Genomic DNA, 20,169 nt, shown 5'->3' on the forward strand with positions numbered 1-20,169 from the left:
GAGGGATGTGGGAAAGGATGAGGAGGAAGAGGGGGAGGATTTAAAGAGAGTTTTGCTTCTTTACTGCTTCCTTTGCAGTAAAAGGAAACTTAGGTTTTTTGGTTGAGATCAATAACTTGCACATCTTTAGTTGATTGCATCCTGCCCAAATATGCTATTGTATTGGGGGAGACTTTCTGTTATAAGCATATGCATGAAGAACTTGATTAGATTTCATGGGTGAAATTTAAAACCCTCATTTTTTTGATCCATCGTAGTCTAATTTGTTACTGGCTTGACATAAAATTAAGAATCCTGTGAACATAACTGTTTAATAAGTTGTTCAGTCCAGAATTTTCTAAGTGTTCTCTATATTTGGCAGACATTGCAATCTATATATTGCAGGATACAATTATGACTGAGCTACAAATCCTTCAATCTTCCAGACCAAGCTAAATATTGTGTAGTCAGTTTAAATTGCATAGAAGAATATTTTTGAAAATCGCCACTTTACGTTAAAGGAACAAATTACAGCAGGAGAGTTCAAGCTTATTGTGTTCGTGGGCTGTTTAAATACTGTAAAGTATACCATGAGCTTCATAGGCCGCATATAAGGTTTTTAAATCAATGTTCTATTAATTTGAAGGGTGGATACGAATCAATCTTAGTTTCTAATTTAAAATGTACCCACCAATGGAGCAACCGCAGTAAGAAAAATCCTTTCTAAACTTGCAGACACGTGAAATTTGAATTGGAAACGTCTGCAAGTGAGAAATATAAAACTGCACATACGGCTTAACTTTACATATTTTTGAGGCTCATAGTCATAGCATCATTGTCATTTTCTTTACAGGAAAACTTGTGCTTCGTTTTACATTAACCCTCTTCAAATTAGATTTTGTGACACCTTGGCTTAGTTGGTAGCACTTTTGAGTCAAATGGTTATGTTCAAGTCCCATTCTAGGACAAGCACAATGTCTTGGCTGACATATCAATGCAACACTGACGAAATGCTGCATTGTCATTCTTTGGACAAAATATTAAAGAGAGGTCTTAATTGCCTGTTTGGGTGGCTGTTAAAGATCTCGTAGCACTGTTTGAAAAAGAGCAGCATTCTTTCAAGTTTCCTCACCAACATTCTTCTCATAACCAATGGCGATAATAAATATTAACTGGCCATCCTTATTGCTTCATGGAACCTTATTGAACACAAGATGGTTGCCATGTTCATCTACATGGCAGCAGTCACTGCACTTCAGAGTTATTGTGTACAAAGTTTTGGGTGTTCCTGAGACACATGATGAGGTGCTATATAAATACAAGTTTCTCTTTTCTCTTTCATTCTCTGTTTCTCAAACTCACTCTCACACACGTGTTTTGTCTCTTCTGAGCATTCTCTCTCCTTTTGCACGCTTTCAGATGCTGGCTATTCAGCTGCTCATTGTAAAGCTGCACACCACAAAATGTCAGCCTTCTATAGTCGTGTGTCCAATCACTACACTTAGTATTTGGAGATCAGGCTACTTGTGTGAACAGTAAATTCCATTGAATAAAAAGATCAGCTGTCAGACATGACAATTTCATTATAACCAGCCTCTTGATTACCTTTTTGAGATTCCTGCCCATTCCTAATGATCTACACAGACCAGTCCAAATGCCATAAATCTGCCTGACTTGCAGGTCAAACAAAGCTGCAAATGCTCGTGATTTTATTTAAATTATTTGATTTAGATTTATACACCTTGTTGCTGTTCCTGTTCTTTCAGGATTAGGTGACAGTTTTTTAAATCATATTTATACTTTGATCTCTACCCCAGAGGGCAGTGGAGACTCAGTCATTGATTATATTCAAGACAGAGATCAATAGATTTCTAGATATTAAAGATATCAAGGGATATGGGGATAATGCGGGAAAATTGCATGAAGTAGAAGATCAGCCATGATCTAGTTGAACGGCAGAGCAGGGTCGAGGGGCCAAATGGCCTAGTCCTGCTCCTATTTCCTATGTTCCTATAATCTCTCCAAGAAGTGCTTGAGGTGCTAGGTGGCATTGAATTATGTTACCTATCAACTCGTGTTGCATGTGAATGGAATATTGTCTCTGCTGCACCTTGATGGTGAGGAGAGTAACCGGAGACCTCAAATGCCTAATACTTTGCTGTTCTAAGGCAGTTTATGATTGACATTTTAACCAAATTGCTTACTAAACAATCACCAAAGATGTAACTTCATCAGAATGTGCACTAAATGGAAAATCCCTTGAGTACCGTGTGTGAAATGTAGCAAGTCTTCAAGGTGAATATCGAAGCCTTTTATTTTTACTTGGAGATTGAGTAGGGTATAAATGGCGAAATCATTACTTTGCAAGGTTTGATTTAAAAAAAAATCTTTTCTGTGTAGTCCAGGTATTTGTACCGCCGTGTGTGTCGACCCCAGAATTCGTCCATGCTGCCATGAGGCCTGATGTGATCACTGAGACTGTAGTGGAAGTGTCGACAGAGGAGCCTGAGCCAATGGACACGTCTCCTGCATTACCGATATTTGAAACTCCTGAGCCAACCAAAAAGAAGAAAGGTACGAAATATTTTCTTTTTTTGTGTGCAGGTACTGAATTTCCCAAAGCGTATGTGGACTTTTTTTATTAAATGGGGGATGTTAGCTGCTGTTTCTTAGAAAATCTTACTTAAATTTTCCATTCAAGCATTTTAGGCTGAAAGTGGATTGCCATTCACCTGTGATACCTGAATTGTAATGCAGTAATATTTGATGGGAGAAACGTCTCTGTCCTTTATTGTTAAGGTTCCTAACTGGTATAACTTTGGATATTATCAACCGAGTTCATACTGGCTGCAGGCCACAATGCTAAATTGCCCTTAATTAGCATCATTTAACACTAAATTGGCAATTTCAATCATTGAAGGTGTATGGTGCAGAAAATAAAAAATGCCTGTATTGATGTATTTGATGTGCTTTAATGAGGTTGGCACAGTGGCGCAGTGGTTAGCACTGCAGCCTCACCGCTCCAGGGACCCGGGTTCAATTCTGGGTACTGTCTGTGCGGAGTTTGCAAGTTCTCTCTGTGACCGCGTGGGTTTTCGCCGGGTGCTCCGGTTTCCTCCCACTGCCAAAGACTTGCAGGTGATAGGTAAATTAGCCATTGTAAATTGCCCCTAGTGTAGGTAGGTGGTAGGGAATATGGGATTACTGTAGGGTTAGTATAAATGGGTGGTTCTTAGTCGGCATAGACTCAATGGGCCGAAGGGCCTGTTCAGTGCTGTTAACTCGAAATAAAATAAATAAATAAGTCCCAATATTGGTGTAGGGCAACTTTACTCTGCATCTGGCCATACTGCAGAATATGCATGAAAATAGAAAAAATTCTGTTTCCCAATACTAATTCCCTTCATTTTGGATGCAAAAATTTTACAAAAATATTCTTTTGAAAATGGAATACTTTTAAGTTTTAAAACTTGGGGCCATAAAGAGCTTTTAAGTTTCTGATTCACTGTTAACCATCGTGATGACTGATCCAGCTCTCCACCTGGCTGTTTTAACAAGTTTTTCTGCAGGTTATGGGTTGACAGTCATGTAGCTTTAGATTTAGATTTAGAGATACAGCACTGAAACAGGCCCTTCGGCCCACTGAGTCTGTGCCGACCATTAACCACCCATTTATACTAATCCTACACTAATCCCGTATTGATACCACATCCGCACCGGTCCCTATATTCCCCTACCACCTACCTATACTAGGGGCAATTTATAATGGCCAATTTACTTATCAACCTGCAAGTCTTTTGGCTGTGGGAGGAAACCGGAGCACCCGGAGGAAACCCACGCAGACACAGGGAGAACTTGCAAACTCCACACAGGCAGTACCCAGAATTGAACCCGGGTCGCTGGAGCTGTGAGGCTGTGGTGCTAACCACTGCGCCGCCCTTTATTCAGTTTGATCACTTGTCCATTGCTTTCAACTTTCTGATCACATTCTCCCACTCTTATTGGGAGTCTAGTCTGGTACTGAGCCAAGAGGATTAGAAGACTCTTGGTTTAATCCCCAATCTCTGCTACTCTTAGCCACGATAGGAGTTGAGATGCTACAGTTGGCCTCTGGGAGGGGAAGGGGGAGGGAAATCAAAGAGTGAGTGTCCTGCTAGAACATATGCATCGGTGGATGTCAGGTGAAAGATATTCTATGCTTTGATGCTCTCCATGTTGCATAGATTGCAGACACAGTTTTATATGAGCACCATCCTATTGGAGTTAAGGTACTGCAGAACTGTTGTCACTCATATACTTGTGCCCAAGCAAGAATTAGGTCTTTTTTCAGGGAATAAGGGTTGATATTTGGCAGGGTTGAGGGGGGAATAAAATGCCTAAAAATTGGGAGGGTGAGAAATAAAGATTTTTTTTCATTTCAGGCAAAAATGCTTTTAAGTATATTTCACTGGAATTCTAAGTAACTTGTTGTTCGGCTGAAGCCAGCATCAAATTCAGGTAAAAAAGTATCAGTGTGTTATCATTTTATTAGTAAAACAAGCTTTTAAGTGAGCATCAATTCAAAATCGACAATAATAAAACCACATTCTGCCAGGTCTCTTCTCCCGTTTCTCCCTCCCTCACCTGCCAACTCCTTTTCTTGAAGCAGTTCATCTATTTAATTGAACTGGGGCCAAAGTTGCCCTTTTCACTAATTTGGTGAGATTTGTAGTAAATGAGCATTCCAATATGTCTTACAGCTGGTCGAAAACCAAAGAACCAGCAGTCTGGGTTGCCTAATAGTACGCCGGATCTGTCTGTGAAAAAGAAGGCTAGAGAAGGGAAGGGTAAGTGTAGCTGTAAAAGGTGAATTCCCATACTAACAAAACCACGGGAGGAAGAGGGCGTGAATTGTAAGGATATTGCACATTAAGATTAGTCATTTGTTGAGATGAACCTAGTTGAAAGTTCACCACAAAACATTAAATCCAGATAATACTTTTGGAGGCAAAGCAGTTGTATCTTCCATAGTCACACCACTGCGCCACTACTAAATCAATTACTGATGGCTTGTTAGTGATATCACGGGGTTCATTTTCCTGGCGTTCCTTGCCAACTGGCTGCTTGTACTGAAAAATTATTGCTGCACTGCCCACGATTTATGGATGGATAATTGTGGTTGGTGCTCTGGTGATTTCCTGTTATATGCAGGAGGCGAGGTGTCTGCTGGTGTGTGTGAATTTGTTTAATCGGCCCTAACATCTCTTCATGAAATTCTATTAACGTGGCTCATTACGACATATCTTCTTAACCGCTTTTAACATGTACTGATTTTTGCTTTTAATTTATTGAAGATTTTGCCATTACAGAGAAAGACGAGGGCGTAAATGCACATCACTGACGGCTGAGGGAGTTTATCCAGTGAGAAACTGAGCCAAGCAAAGTCTGGTTCAATTCTCTATCTGAACTGATTTAGTTCATCACCACTGGGTTGCTATGCAGACAGGGTGAATGGACTTAATTGGCTTCAGTGCCCTCACATTAGGATGGGGAAAATTGCTTTTCCGATAGCTATCTAGCAACCCTTGCTGAAAATGGGTATTTTTGGGCATTGGATTTGTTCCTCTGCAGCCAAGTGGTCCTTTAACACTCACTGTTCAGACTCTCATAAAGAAAGGCCACATGGGTGAAGGTGCTCAATAGCAACCAACACCACCACCCCCCACCACCACAGAGCTCTATCCCACCAAGGAACCAGCCTTTGAAAGAGGAAGATGAAGAGTTCACAGACAAATTGGCAAGAAAAGAACGGGGGGAAAATATGCAGCCCAAACAGAAGGATGTGTAACCGCGAACATAAACTGTTCACCATCGTCGCAGCTGGTGATTTGTCATGACCGAATATATAGAAAATCACATGTCAGGTGTGGCATATCCCCTGCAATAGGAACAGTTGTGAGGTTCTTGTTCAATATGTGCAGCCAACCCAAAAATAGCCAAATTAAATCTTGTTTGATGGTTTGGGGTGGGAAGTGGTGAAAAGGGAATATTCTCTATTCAGTTGAATCAAATCCCGATGCTGTTTCTGGGAGGGAAAGAGAAAGGTATGGCGATTTGGGTGAAATACAGTGTTTGCTCACAGTTTTTGGTGCTCCTGATTGTTCCTGGATGGGGCCGTGAAAGAGCGGAGTAGAGGTGCTATAATTGGTTTGTGGCCCAGGAAATTCCCTAGAACAGAGGCAATTTGATAAGTGTTTATAAAATTATAGAATTTCCACTAGTTGGTGAGTTATAGCTGGAGGGCATAAATTTATGATAAAATCCACACTAATTTATAAAATGGATGTGAATAAATGTTTAAAAAAGAAAAGCATTAAAAGTGTTTTATAGGAGAATGGGATGAAGTGGATAGCTCAGATTGCCAGCACAGATGCAATGGCTGCCTGTTCTGTAAAATTTTGTGATCCCTTTAATATTACTTGTTCCTTTGGTATGTGAACTGTTATAAGGCTCACAGAACTTCTAGTAATATCCAAAGAAAATGTGGGTTTTTAAGTATAACTTCACTATTAACTACATATTGTCATGGTCCTGTAGTTTTTTTTGGAATATGCGGTTTGCCTTTAAGGCTTGCAAGGGATCAGTATTGCTTTAAGAGCCGGCAAGCCTTAGGAGTTATAGGAAGGTGCATTTTCATTGCCTTAGAAACGGCCATTTGGAGACTGCGATTCAGAGGGTGCATTCTCGATACCATGGAAACAGCCACTGGGAGTGCGTCTGATGCGATACATCTGTTACAATTCAGTTTGAACTAGCAGTTAGTAAGACGGTTTGAACAGACAGACAGAAGACACAGCTGTGGTGTTCAGACACCTGAAAAAGAGCTCTCAACCATTTAAACTGAAGGAAGAGGATTTTAGTCTGATTATTATCTCAAAATTCTAAAAACATCAAGCCAAGACAGAGATCTGTGGTAATTTAAATTGAAGAAAGGGAAGTTAGACTGTGACAATCTTTTATCCTGCAAAAACTCTAAAGTCAGATTGATCCTGTTGAAAGTGTTTGCAAGTCATTAATTGTTGAAATTCGCTGGACTTTGAACAACATTGGACTGTAAATTTGCAAGGACTCTAATTTTTTCTATTTTAAATGTTGTTTATATCTTCATAGTGTTTAGGAATTTAGTTCTCTTAATTAAAGAGTTAATTTGTTGATTTAAAGACACCTGGTTTGGTTAGCCTCATTCAGGGGGTTAATGGATGGTACAATTTGGTGGGTCTTTAATTTGGAAATTTTTTTAACGATATGTTAGCCGATCTGTGGAGGGACGGGATTGAATTATCAGTGCGTTTCTCCCACCACAATCAGAATTGTATATTTTGATTGGGGGCTTTGGACAGGAGCGGTTGGTTGTAACAATATGATGTATAAATATACAGCTACTACAGGAGCACACCAACATGTGTCTTACTCTGTTGGGCTACACCCACAACTCCCTGGTCATGTGTGAGGTGACATCACTTCCTCCAGTGACCTTCACTTACAGCTTCTTAAGGTGGTCCCACAACAATATCCGCTGGAAAGTACACATGTTGATGTAAGGTGATTGAGTAAACTTTGACTGTAATATCCTCCACAACTGAATTTCTGCCAGTCACCATCTAGGTTCACCCATGAAGAAAGATTAAGGTTGGAGACCAGAGGGTGATGTACCTGTGCGACCATACATCAGCAAGGAGTTGATGCCTTCAGGAGAGGAGAAAAGAATTGGAACTTATGCAAATCATCCATTATTTAGTTATGTATGAACCTTCAAAGGGCAAGGATTGTAAGTTGTCCTTATCCCAGACGTTAATGGTTGATTTTAAAAAGGTCATGGAGGAGCCCTGTAATAATAGCTTTTCTTCTACATTGCTGTTTAAATAATACTGAACACTTGACAGAAAATACTTATACTTTTTGGCACTTACCCCACACTGCAGTTTCCACTTCGCCTGTACAAAATGCCATGCTCATCTTATTTTGTGGCCCCTTCTGTTACCACTCAGATCTTGCTTACATACCTCCTGTAGTCAAGTGAGCCCAAGCAACTAGTTCTGAATGTCTCCTGCACTGAAGTTTGTCAGTCTGTGGCTAGCAGGTGAGTGGCAACTGCCCCCTGCTAATTACCATCTCTCGTCAGATATTAGGAACTCAGTGGGGGAGAGAAAAAAAGGGGAGCTCAACTTGCATCTCACTACTTTTGTGCATAGCTGAAACAGTGTGCTGCATTGTATATGAGAAATGTTGATGACGATTGTTTTATTTCTACTTAGCTTGAACTGATTGACTCTTGAACTTTACATCTTGTCAGGAGTGTGCCATGCATATTCTGCTGTGTTTTGCTTTATCAGGGAACACGACGTACCTCTGGGAATTCCTCCTCGACTTGCTACAAGACAAAAACACCTGCCCTCGATACATCAAATGGACTCAACGGGAGAAGGGCATCTTCAAACTCGTTGACTCTAAGGCAGTATCCAAGCTTTGGGGCAAACACAAGAACAAGCCAGACATGAATTATGAGACAATGGGTAGGGCACTAAGGTAATGGACACTGTAAAAATCAATAAAGCTAGAACTCTTAGCAGTCATTGAATTTACAGCCTTATGAAATTAATCACTTTATGAAAAGAATGCAGTGGTGTAAAGATTCGTTTAGTCTTGCAGTTTGCTTTTGAATAATTCTAAAGAGAATGTTCTTTTTGGAAATGAGCTTTGCTAGTTTAAAAAAGTTAAACGAGTTTGCGAGTGCAGTGCTAACTTTCCTTTGTGAAATGCCTTGTAGTGTTAAATCATATTAGCTGTCCTAATCATTGTGGATAGGGAAATCTATATGTATGTACTCTAATGCGCATGCAAACTGAGATGATTTAATGGTTACGTTGCACTCATGACCTTTAATACTCAAGCATTTAAAGGGGAAAAAAAATCAAGTGCTGCAGTTGGATTAACTAAGAGTTTGATTAGAGAATTGTCAGCGCAGTACTGCCACTTAGTGATGCTGTCGCTTTGTCACCACAGTTACGGGCATTTGAAGCATTTTATGTCAACTAAAAGTGTAGTGTAATATGCATGTCCCTCTCCATGTACATTTTGCTACATACAGGAAATCCAGTGCTGCTGATTATGCCACATTGAATTCATTCTTCACATTTGCACATTTTGTGCACAGGCTATTTGTTCTTGACTGACTTGAGGACCTCATTGTTGGTTATATTAGTATACCAAGTTATTTGTAACTCATTATAACTGGACATTGACAACAAATTGGACATTGCCTTCAATAGCGTGAGGTTGTTCTAGGAGTCTTGCATTCCATTAATAGTGCTGTACTGCAGTAGACTGCATTTGAGGAAGGGGATATGAGGTTGTTTAATTCAAAAGTGTAGAATGCTATCTAAGTTTATACTCAATTAGAATGGTTAACTGTGATTTAGAGATGTTTGGAAGATGAATTGTCCTTGTCTATCTTTGTGTGTTGACAGTGACCTGGGATGGGAACAGGTCATCAGTCTACTCTCCTAATTGTGAATGATGAGGGCAACTGGAAAAAGGAAGAAAATTCAAAAGAAAATAGTTTTTTTTTATTAGAATTGATAAGTAACTTCTCTGAGATTCTTTTAAAATCAGCATATTAAGAATTGTCATTTCTTAGCATAATGAATACTTTAGATATAGTTTTCTTAACAGCTCTGAGTTCTGTATAGGAAATCCTCCAAATCAGTTGGTAAAGTTCAGTAATTTTACAACTCCAACTTTCCCGAAATTTTATGTGCATATGATGTCTGTCTCTGCCCAGCAGTATGTCACCTTCTGAAGGTAGTGACTCATGCCAATGGTACACAAATTCTGACAATTCTGTGATTGTCAGTCCATTTATTCAATAACTACTTTAACTAATTTAACGCAGACAAGTGTGAAGTGATGCATTTTGGGAAGTTAAACCAGGGCAGGACATATACAGTGAATGGCAGGGCCCTGGGGAGTTTTGTTGAGCAGAGAGACCTTGGGGTGCAAGTACATAGTTCCCTGAAAGTGGCAACACAGGTAGACAGGGTGATGAAGAAGGCGTATGGCATGCTTGCCTTCATCGGCCGAGGCATTGAGTACAAGAGTTGGGACGTTATGTTACAGTTTACATAATGTTGGTTAGGCCGCATTTGGAGTACTGTGTGCAGTTCTGGCCGCCGCACTACAGGAAAGATGTGATTAAGCTATAGAGGGTGCAGCAAAGATTCACAAGGATGTTGTCTGGTTTGGAGGGCTTGAGTTATAAAGAGAGATTGAATAGGCTGGGTCTGTTTTCCCCAGAGCGAAGGAGGCTGAGAGGGGACATGATAGAGGTATATAAAATTATGAGAGGCATAGATAGGGTAGATAGCCAGAGTCTGTTTCCCATAGTAGGGGTGACTAAATCTAGAGGGCATAGATTTAAGGTGCGAGGGAGGAGGTTTAAAGGGGTAAATTTTTCACACAAAGAATAGTGGGTAGCTGGAATGAGCTGCCTGAGGAGGTGGTGTGGGCAGGAACAGTAGCGACATTTAAGAGGCATCTGGACAGGTACTTGAATGAGCAAGGCATAGAGGGATATGGAATTAATGCAGGCAAGTGGGTTTAGTATAGATAGGCATTATGGCCGTCTTGGACGCGGTGGGCCGAAGGGCCTGTTTCTATGCTGTACGACTCTATGACTTGTATTTATATAGCTCCTTTAACGTAGTAAAAACCCCAAGGTGCTTCACAGGAGCATTATCAAACAAAATTCAACACTGGGTCACATCAGGAGATATTTGGTCTGTGACAAAGTGGTAGGTTTTATGCAGAGTCTTAAAAAATAGATTTAGGGAGGGAATTCCAGAGTTTAGGGCCTAAGCAGCAGAAGGCACAGCTGCCACTAGAGAGGGGCAGGTGAAAGTAGACATTCTTTGTGCTGGAGAGGATATGGGGTTGAAAGCTCAGCACAGGCTCAAATAGGACACCGCGGTTGTCCACAGTTTGGTTTAGTCTCAGACAGTGGCCAGGAAGTATAACCATCAGCACCATCCTGGATTTCTGTTCTTGCCCAATGTTATCTTATGCACTGTCAAGCAAGGGTCAAGACCAGGTACTCCAGATTTTTTTTTCCCCCCCTCCTGTAGCTGAGAAACTAAATTATCGGAGAGCATGGATTGAATGTGGGGCCTTCCTGCTCTGGGTTAGCACCACAGATGATAATCCACTTATCCACTGAGTCTTCCAGTGAACCGCTGCAAATCTGTCACTACGATAAAGTTGTGCGATCTTCCAGTCATCATGGAAATCAAGTTACTTATACCTCCAATTAAATTCTTGCTATGTTGCTAGGTCTGTCAGAAATTGGAATCCTTTGAATGATTGACCTTGTTTGTGGGATGCCTCTTCTCCAATCAGGAAACTAAAAGGCTTTTTGTAAATGCAATGTGGAAATTTCTATAAAATTTATTTAATTTGAAGCTTTTTCTTTCATTTTCTTTAAACTACTTCATTATGAAATAATTATTTGTGTGCCAGCCTTGGCTCAGTAGGAACACCCTTGGCTCTATAAGTCAGAAAGTCATGAATTCAAATCTGCACTCTGAGGTGCCATCTGTCCTCTCACTTGGACATAAAAATTCCCATGACGCTAATTGAAGAAGAGCAGGGCGGTTCTTCCTGGTGTCCTGGCCAATATCCCTCAATCTTATTTATCTCACTGCTGTGCTTCCCCATATTCCAACAGTGACTATACTTCAAAATTTAATTGACTGTGAAGTGCTTTGCGGTGTTTTACAATTGTGAAAGGCACTATAAATGCAAGTTTGTGCTTTTTATTTCTGGGGTTGTAAAGATGAGTTTTAACAGTACAAAGTCTGTCCTAGTGTTGAAACATTTTATTTCAAGAACAGAAGTTGTTCATTATATTTCCAGGAGTGTGGGCTTTCTATGCATATAAAATTATATACCAGGTTTACTTTTCTTTTTATAAACCATTGAAATATTGATTGCTTTGCTACTGCAAGATCAAACCTTTATAAATTGATAATTTTTTTCTCATTAGTAAACTCCATTTACCACATGCTTGTAGATTATTTGTGCATAAGTTGTGACCAAGCAGTGGAAAGCTTGGTTATTCAGTGAAAGTTGGGGTAAAGAGCATCTTTCTGATATCAGTGCTATGATGGGGATCAATAATTTATGCTGTCATTTTGAGTCCGCAGTCTCAGCGGGGAGCCTTGCATCTCGGCAGCACAAAATTGTTTCTGTGCTGCTTATGATTTTAAAGTAAACAGTAGGAAGTGAACAATGAGCCAGGGCATTAAAGCAACTCAACAGTACATTGTTCAAGTATATAGCCTTAGAACTTATCTGATTTTCTCCCATGGGTCTTGATTATTGGCATAGGTCATTGGGATTTTAAATGAAGTACAGTGATGGGTTGTGAATTTTTAGTATTGTCCACTTAAATATTCAATGGAAATATTCTAGATTTGTCCTTTTGGATACTTCTGACAGAGTATTGGTACTAATATGCAGATAAAGTCTATTGACGAATGTTATTAACGTATTGGTAACTAGAGCTTTTACACAAACAGGAGAATATGTTTGTCTCAAGATTTGGTGTCTCGTTATAAATTTTATTTCAGCTCTAGTAGTTTTGACTAGGAAGAGCAGAGGAGTTCTAGTTATCCCTCAATTAAAATCACTAAAACAGATTATCTAATCATTATCATATTGCTGTGCAGAAATTGGGTGCTGCATTCCTACATTACAAAAGTGACTACGCTTCAAAAGTATTTCATGAGCTTTAACAGGCTTTATAAATGCAAATCTTTTTTCTTTCTTCAGGTATTATTACCAAAGAGGGATCCTGGCCAAGGTGGAAGGACAACGCTTGGTTTACCAGTTCAAAGAGATGCCCAAAAACCTAGTGATTATTGATGAAGACAAAACAGATCCTAGTAGTGAAGGATCATATCCATCTGAAATACGGACTGATGTAACTGGCAACTTATCTGAGGGAGCTTCTCCATCTTCAGAAAATATCACCTCTCCTATTTCAGCAAAAACTATGGCAGCTTCACGAGGAGCACGGAACACAGCACAACAGAGTGTTGTGAAGCTGGGGAGAGCTGCAACAGTGAAGGTCCCGTCATCTGGTCATGGTGGAGTCCTATCTCAGGTGCCGACAACTTCGCTTCCAGTAGTGACCACAACGGTTCCAAGGTTAGTAGGTTCTATGTGTAAATGTTGCACTCATATATGTAAATACTAGAGGTTTTTTAGCTGCCAATTTAAAACCAGACTGGGCGGTGAACTGTACTTTTACCTGTGCTTAAAAAGATGATTCTACTTTTGAATTAATCCTTTGAATATCACCAGAGAAAACAATATGTAAGGTAAATCTCATTGAAGGGCAACCTGTGCTCTTTGTTGCTACAAATTTACACATGGAGCCTGTCAGTTAGCTGGCTAACGTTTCTTCTCTAGATCATCTAAAAGTAGATAATCATGAATTTCACTTCAATCTAAAACTCAAGCTCCTGTAGTCTTTCTCCTCTGAATTAATTACCAGCCTGTCCTCGCTTAATCTTTCCCTTCATATAAGCTCTCCTACCCATATTCCATTCTCTCAACCTTTCTATTTCCTGTGGCCTCTACTCCTATGGCCTTTGAGCACTGACAAAACAATCCCATACCAGTCCTATTCTCTCTGGCCACTGGTTTAGCCATCAATTAGCAGATCTGGCTGGTTCACATCAGCTGTTATCAGACCTCATTATCCACTGCCAACATTGCCCCCACTCCAGGATCATCCTGGAGAGCAAAGATAACTCCTGGTCTCCTTCAACCCCTCTGTTTCCTTGCCCACTCTTCCCTTCAGTAGGTTTAATAAACTCATGGACGACTTTGTCACAGGTTGGAACAAACTGTTTGGCTAGCTCTGCTGCTTCCACATCCAGCCAACCTCCTTAGCCCTGAACCTAAATCTCTCTGTAGTTTCTCTCCTATCTCCCATCATGCTCATCTTGTTCATGAGATCCACCTTCTGCTTTTTTGATACCATTTCCAACTTGCCTGCTAACTGCCATTGCACTTTCCTTTTGAAAGCTACTGTCCTTTTTGAAACTAGTCATTGTGCCCCCTCAGAATTATCCTTGAAAACTACTGCCCACACCCGCCTTTCATTTCCAAATGCCCTTTCCTCTTCAATAGAAGCACTGAAAATTTACAGTACAGAAGGAGACCATTTGGCCCAACACATCTGTGCTGGCTGAAAAAGAGCTATCCAGCCTGATCATGCTTTCCAACTTTTGGTCCGTAGCCCTGTAGGTTACGGCACTTCAATTGTGAAGAGGTTTTTTGCCTCTACCAGCTTTTCAGGCAGTGAATTTCATACCCTCGCTGTCCTCTTGGTAAAAAACTTCTCAACTTGCCAATTACTTGAAATCTATGCCCCCTGGTTATTGACCTCTGCTATTAGAAATAGGTCCTTTCTATCCACACTGTCTAGGCCCTCATAATTTTATACATCTCAATTTAATCTCCCCTCAGCCTCCTTTGTTCCAAATAAAATAACCCCAGCCCTTCCAATCTTGGGAACATCATTGTGAATCTCCTTTGTACCCTCTCTAGTGTAATCACATCCTTCCTGTAATGTGGTGACCAGGAGTGTCCTTTCAAAGTCTGTGAACATGCTGCCATATCCTAAATCTTTGCCCATCTCTCCGACCCTGCCACAGCACTGCAACAGTCTTAACCAATGTCACAAACATTATCCTCTGTGATTTGTGCATCTTTCCTCCTCGACCTTCTGCAGCTTTTGGCACGGACGACTACACCATCCTCCTACGATGTATTTGTTGGCCAGCTCAGTGGGACTGCCCACACTGGGACTTCTTTCCAAGCCTATCTGATCGTAGCCAGAGTTCTTTCAACAAACTCTTCCCACCCCTCCAATGTCTCAGATTGAACATTTTCATCTTTGTGATTAAATGTCTTCATTCCATCCCCATCCCTTTGTCTGTAGCCTCCACTAAAGCTACAAACTACTTCTCCGAATTCTTGTGTTGCCCCCTCTGTTGTCGCAGTACCTTCAGCTGCCTAGACCTCTCTGTAGAATTTCCCCCTTCAAGGTCCTCTTTGAAATCTACACCTTTCTGATGAAGCTTTTTGGTCACACCTCCTATCATCATCTTTGGCCTGACATTCATTTATTTCTGATTATGCTTCTGTAAATTAACATAATAGGAGCAGGAGTAGACCACTTGGACCCTCGAGCCTGCTCATGGCTGATCATCTGCCTCAACTCCACTTTCCTGCCTGATCCCCTGAGAGATCAAAAACTATCGATCTCAGCCTTGAATATACTCTGGAACATCCACAACCCTCCAGGGTAGACAATTCACAAGCTTCTGAGTGGAGAAATTGCCATGTGACATTTTTTAACATTAAAGGGGTATATAAATACAAGTTGCCGTCTTAGAATCTTGTGTGAAAAATGGCCACCCTGTTTGCCTTCAGGTAATATCAGTGAGTGTACCTTAAAAGTAATGCATCATATGTATATCACTCCTGAAAGGTGTGATGAAATATTCTATAAATGGAAATATCTCTACTAGTAGGAATTAAGAAAATGTTTATGGTTAAGGCTCCTTGTTCAAGTATTGACAGATTTTCTGAGATCTGACATATTTGTCTCTGTGACCATTATACTGAACTGCCAGAATGTAGAGAAATGGCCTACCGCTTAACAAATGCAGTCATATTCCTTTCATTAAGAGGAATGTTGCAGCATAACCATCTCCTGACCCTTGCTAATGCTTTATTTTTGGACAAATTAGTTCTGTTTCTTAAAAGATGGGCTTTGACATGGTCACATTTCTCCTGCAAAGTTCTGATATTACCATTTAGTGTTACTATCTTATCACATGGCCAAAGGTGCAAGCAAAATAAATGAATGGCATGAATGTCATTACTCTAGCCTTAAAAAGTCTAATGCAAGAATTAGTGATTTACAGAAGAGAATAAAATTGTTCTTTTATTCCTGAATTTATTCTGTTTGGAAATGACCAGTTTTTAAAAAATTCTTTCATGAGATGTGGGAAGTACTGGCAAGGCCAGCATTTGTTACCCATCCCTTGACAACTGTGCGATTTGCTCGGTCATTTCAGAGGGTAGTTCAGACCCACAGCAATGTGGCTGACAGATCACTTTCCCTAAAGGAGTTAGTGAACCAGATGGTTTTAGAGATACAGCACTGAAACAGGCCCTTCAGCCAACCGAGTCTGTGCCGACCATCAACCACCCATTTATACTAATCCCATATTCCTACCACATCCCCACCTGTCCCTACCACCTACCTATACTAGGGGCAATTTATAATGGCCAATCTACCTACCAACCTGCAAGTCTTTTGGCTTGTGGGAGGAAACCGGAGCACCCGGAGAAAACCCACGCAGACACAGGGAGAACTTGCAAACTCCGCACAGGCAGTACCCAGAATCGAACCCGGGTCCCTGGAGCTGTGAGGCTGCAGCACCCTTACTGAGACTCGCTTTCATTTCCAGATGTTTTAAATTAAATTCCACCAGCTGCCATGGTGAGATTTGAACCCTCTTGTCACCCCATTAAACCTGCTAATTACTCCTCCCTGAGGCTAAAGTCAATAAAACGGTGATGTCAGAATGCTAGTTTTGGTGTGTGGCAGATCATGTTTTCTCTGACTGGTAGTGCCTATATGGAGTACAATTACTGCCAGCTGATTCAAGGTCCATGACTGAGGACGCAATTAATTATCAGCAACAAATCCTTTCAGTCTTAAACACTGTGTGGATGGTTGTATTATTCACTAAAGATAACGTTTTGTTGCACAGATTAAACATGCTGTTTAAATTTTGACTAAGTAAACTACACACTTGCAGCTGATCTCACTCAATTTTTGGACTTCTGACTGTCTCTGCTTCCACCAAGCTGAGACTTCAAAAGGAAATAAACTTGCAGGGCTATAGGGAGGGGACTGACTGGAGAGGCCATATGAATTCTATGATATAAATAACTTTTTAGTTTTTCTGGAGGCAGTAACATTGGGATAGCTTTTGTTCTGCCAATTATCCCATCTGCACCTAACTTTGAAATGGTGTTACAGAAAGTATAAATTAATGTATTGCAGTATTTGTCCTGAAACCTTAAGAATGCCCAACACAATTTTTCAACTCAAAAAGGGAAACTGGCATTTGCATCCCACAAATTATTTTGATGGCTGAGGATACTTAAACCATTATAAATTAGTGCTTTAAAAAAAAAAAGATGCTGTTGGAAGTAAATTATTAGAGAAGCCTAAAAATATCTCCATGTTTTTAACTTGTTCTTTCCACTTTGCCAACAGCAGAACTGTTCGTGTTGTAATGACCTCTTCAGGCCAGAAGTTTTCAACGGTGGCTGTTCAGTCAATGAACCCAGTTTCAACAGTAATAACCAGCACAAACACAACCATCTCTACTCCAAAGGTTCTTATCCAAACTATTCCTACAATGGTGCCGGCTACTACAGTAGAGAATGGAGACAAAATCACTATGCAGCCTGCAAAAATCATCACCATTCCTGCCACGCAGATCACCCAGTGTCACTTACAGACAAAGACAGGCTTAGCTACACCTGGCAGTATTAACATCGTTGGAGCACAGGCAGCTATTCGAGCTCTTTCTCCCATGTCAATAGCAGGAGGGACACCTGTAATGAGACTAGCAGTGCCTGCCCAGCAGGCTACGGGTCAAAGCCCTACTCGAGTTATTACTGCCGTCATCAAAGGGGCAGAGGTCAAGCAGGAAGGCGTGGCTACAAAGGTGGGAGCAGATCTCCATAATCTGCCTGTGATTAAGGAAGAGCGTTCAGTGGAGGGTAGCAAGACAGTGACTCGGTGGGTGGTAGTCAGTACACCCTCAGCCATTGCCCTTCCTTTGACAATGAAAACAGAGGCAGAAGCCACGGTGACTGCTGAAAAATAATAGTGCAGCTGTTGAGATACAAAAGGACATGAGACTTTTTAAAAAAGGAATGTTTCCAGCAGGTATCAAACTTTTTTTCCTATCCCATACTTCAACAGTGGGATTTGAGCCACATCAAATTCTGATGAAGAAACTCTCTTTGAATAGGAACAAATGAAATTTCAATGAAATGCAAATAATGCATATTCATCCAAAAAAGGGACCACATGTTTCACTACAGCTTCAGTCTACACTAAGAATTTATGGAAACACTAATATTTCAATGACTGGTTTGAAATGTTTCTCTGAAAATTGCATAAGCTTTAAAGCACCAGTGCTATCAGGAACTTGTGACCTGCTCCCAACAGGCAACTTCATAATAAGGCCCTGGCTATGCATTGTAGTGGAGGTATTGAGCTGAACTGTGTTCTGGTCTTTATTATATTAACAAAACTGTTCAAAATTACAGTTACTGTAATGTTTTGGGCAGAAGACCATTGGTCCTTCTCACCTTTCACTCTCACCAGGTTTTGTATTATAAATACAAAACTAATAACCCTACATCTCATTTACTAACTTGAATTCATCCATTTTTCAGACTTATATCTGTCACTCTTAAAAGAAAGTTGCCTAAATTTCTTGTTTTCCCATGCCATTTTTAATAGTACCCCCTAATTCTTAAATCCTTTCTGGATGCAAATTTTCCATATCTATGAGCACTGAAGAAGTCCTCTTCTTGTAACTTAGGAGTCAGCCTCAAGGTGCTCTTCCCTGAAATTATAAAAAGGCTTTTTAAAAAAAATAATAATAATTTTTCATGCATTTGTTGTAGAATCATGACATTGTTGGAACTGCTGTCAGCCCATCAGCATATGGCTAGTCAGGAGCCTTGCAGTCCTGAAGTTTGTTGAATTGGTTACTTGCCAGCAAGTTGCTGGTGATGCTGGGTCTTTAACCTGGATGCTGCCTATTGCATTTCAAATCCATACCAACCTTTGCTTAAATAACACTGTGTGCACACAGTACTTTTTTTTTCTACTGGTGCTAAGTGAATTCTCTACAAGAAAAAAAACAAACTGTATGGAATGTGAAGGGTTAAGTTGAAATAGAAGTTACTGCTTTTATTTGGAGAGGAGGATATGAAGATGTATATTCAGGATTTGTACAATTACAGTTAGTGAGCAATGTTAAATGACAGCTTGAGTTTTTCCATTTAAAAAAAAATAAGCTACGTAAGAACTGGCTTTTTGTTTAAAGCTCTTTTTAATCTTACACCTAAAACACAGTATTGTTATGGAGTAACATGTTATTTTATGGTAGTTAGAGCCAGCCAGCTACATGGTTTGTGGTCAAGTTAAGTGACAGACCTTTGGCTATAACCTGTTTTTTTTTATATAATGCCTGTCACTTTTTGCCTTGGTGTATGTATAAACATTTTGCTTTTTTTTTAAATGCCACTTCAAGGTCATGTTCAGTCTAGCTTTGTCCAATGAGCTGTTCCTTTTCAGGTAATTTTAAACCTGCTGACTTCAGTTAAAGAGGAAGTCTTGCCATCAGGACCCAACTTTTTAAAAAAAGAAAACTGTTACAAGAAATTATAATTAACATCCTTTTGTTCCATCCATTTTTTTAAATCAATTTCTGTTTACACAGTGATGTGCACTATATTGTGCTTGGCAAGGGATTATGCTATTGGCCATGAATAGGTTAATGTTCAGCCATAGTAATTAATTCCATTGTACCTTGGTACTGCCTTTCGATTTCATCAATACTCACTGTTCAAAAGTATTCAAACCTGAAACAAATGGACCAAAACAAGATGTTAAACCCCTTACAACCATCTGCTTTTTAAAACTGGATTCTGGTATTGAAACTCCCTCAATGATTGATTAGGGAGATTACCAGTGTTCTGACTGAAAATGTTTGTACAGTTTCAACATTTGAAGTATATTTTATTTTGTTGTACTCTTGTTTCAAAGTGTATTCAAGTAGATTTTACCAAAATATAACATTGAATCCTGTTTTGTGTTTTGGTAAAGAAATACAAAGTATATCTAGTGTCTACGTATCTTCTTTAAAGGTAATTTTTCAAAGATGAAAAAAAGTTTTGTAACAAATATCCCTAAATCAGTAAACTACAAATGCACCTCACCCACTTTTTAGAAATGGAAAACTTAAATAAACTTTG

At 40.0% G+C, this 20,169-nt stretch overlaps 1 protein-coding gene across 7 annotated transcripts in view; it reads left to right on the forward strand.

Moving 5' to 3' along the window:
- LOC137375957 (ETS-related transcription factor Elf-2-like) overlaps positions 1-20,169 on the forward strand; it is a 165,097-nt gene extending 144,928 nt beyond the window's left edge. For 4 of the 7 annotated variants that reach the window (XM_068043757.1, XM_068043746.1, XM_068043783.1 and 1 more), the window contains 5 exons: positions 2,380-2,553; positions 4,719-4,805; positions 8,352-8,544; positions 12,844-13,221; positions 17,384-20,169. In XM_068043757.1, coding sequence (XP_067899858.1) covers positions 2,380-2,553; positions 4,719-4,805; positions 8,352-8,544; positions 12,844-13,221; positions 17,384-18,002 — 1,451 coding nt within the window. In that variant the 3' untranslated portion in view covers positions 18,003-20,169. The remainder of the gene's footprint in view (positions 1-2,379; positions 2,554-4,718; positions 4,806-8,351; positions 8,545-12,843; positions 13,222-17,383) is intronic. The other 3 variants (XM_068043773.1, XM_068043791.1, XM_068043766.1) reach the window with 2 other exon arrangements.

The sequence above is a fragment of the Heterodontus francisci genome, chromosome 1 (assembly GCF_036365525.1).
Source record: "Heterodontus francisci isolate sHetFra1 chromosome 1, sHetFra1.hap1, whole genome shotgun sequence".
Lineage (NCBI taxonomy): Eukaryota > Metazoa > Chordata > Chondrichthyes > Heterodontiformes > Heterodontidae > Heterodontus > Heterodontus francisci.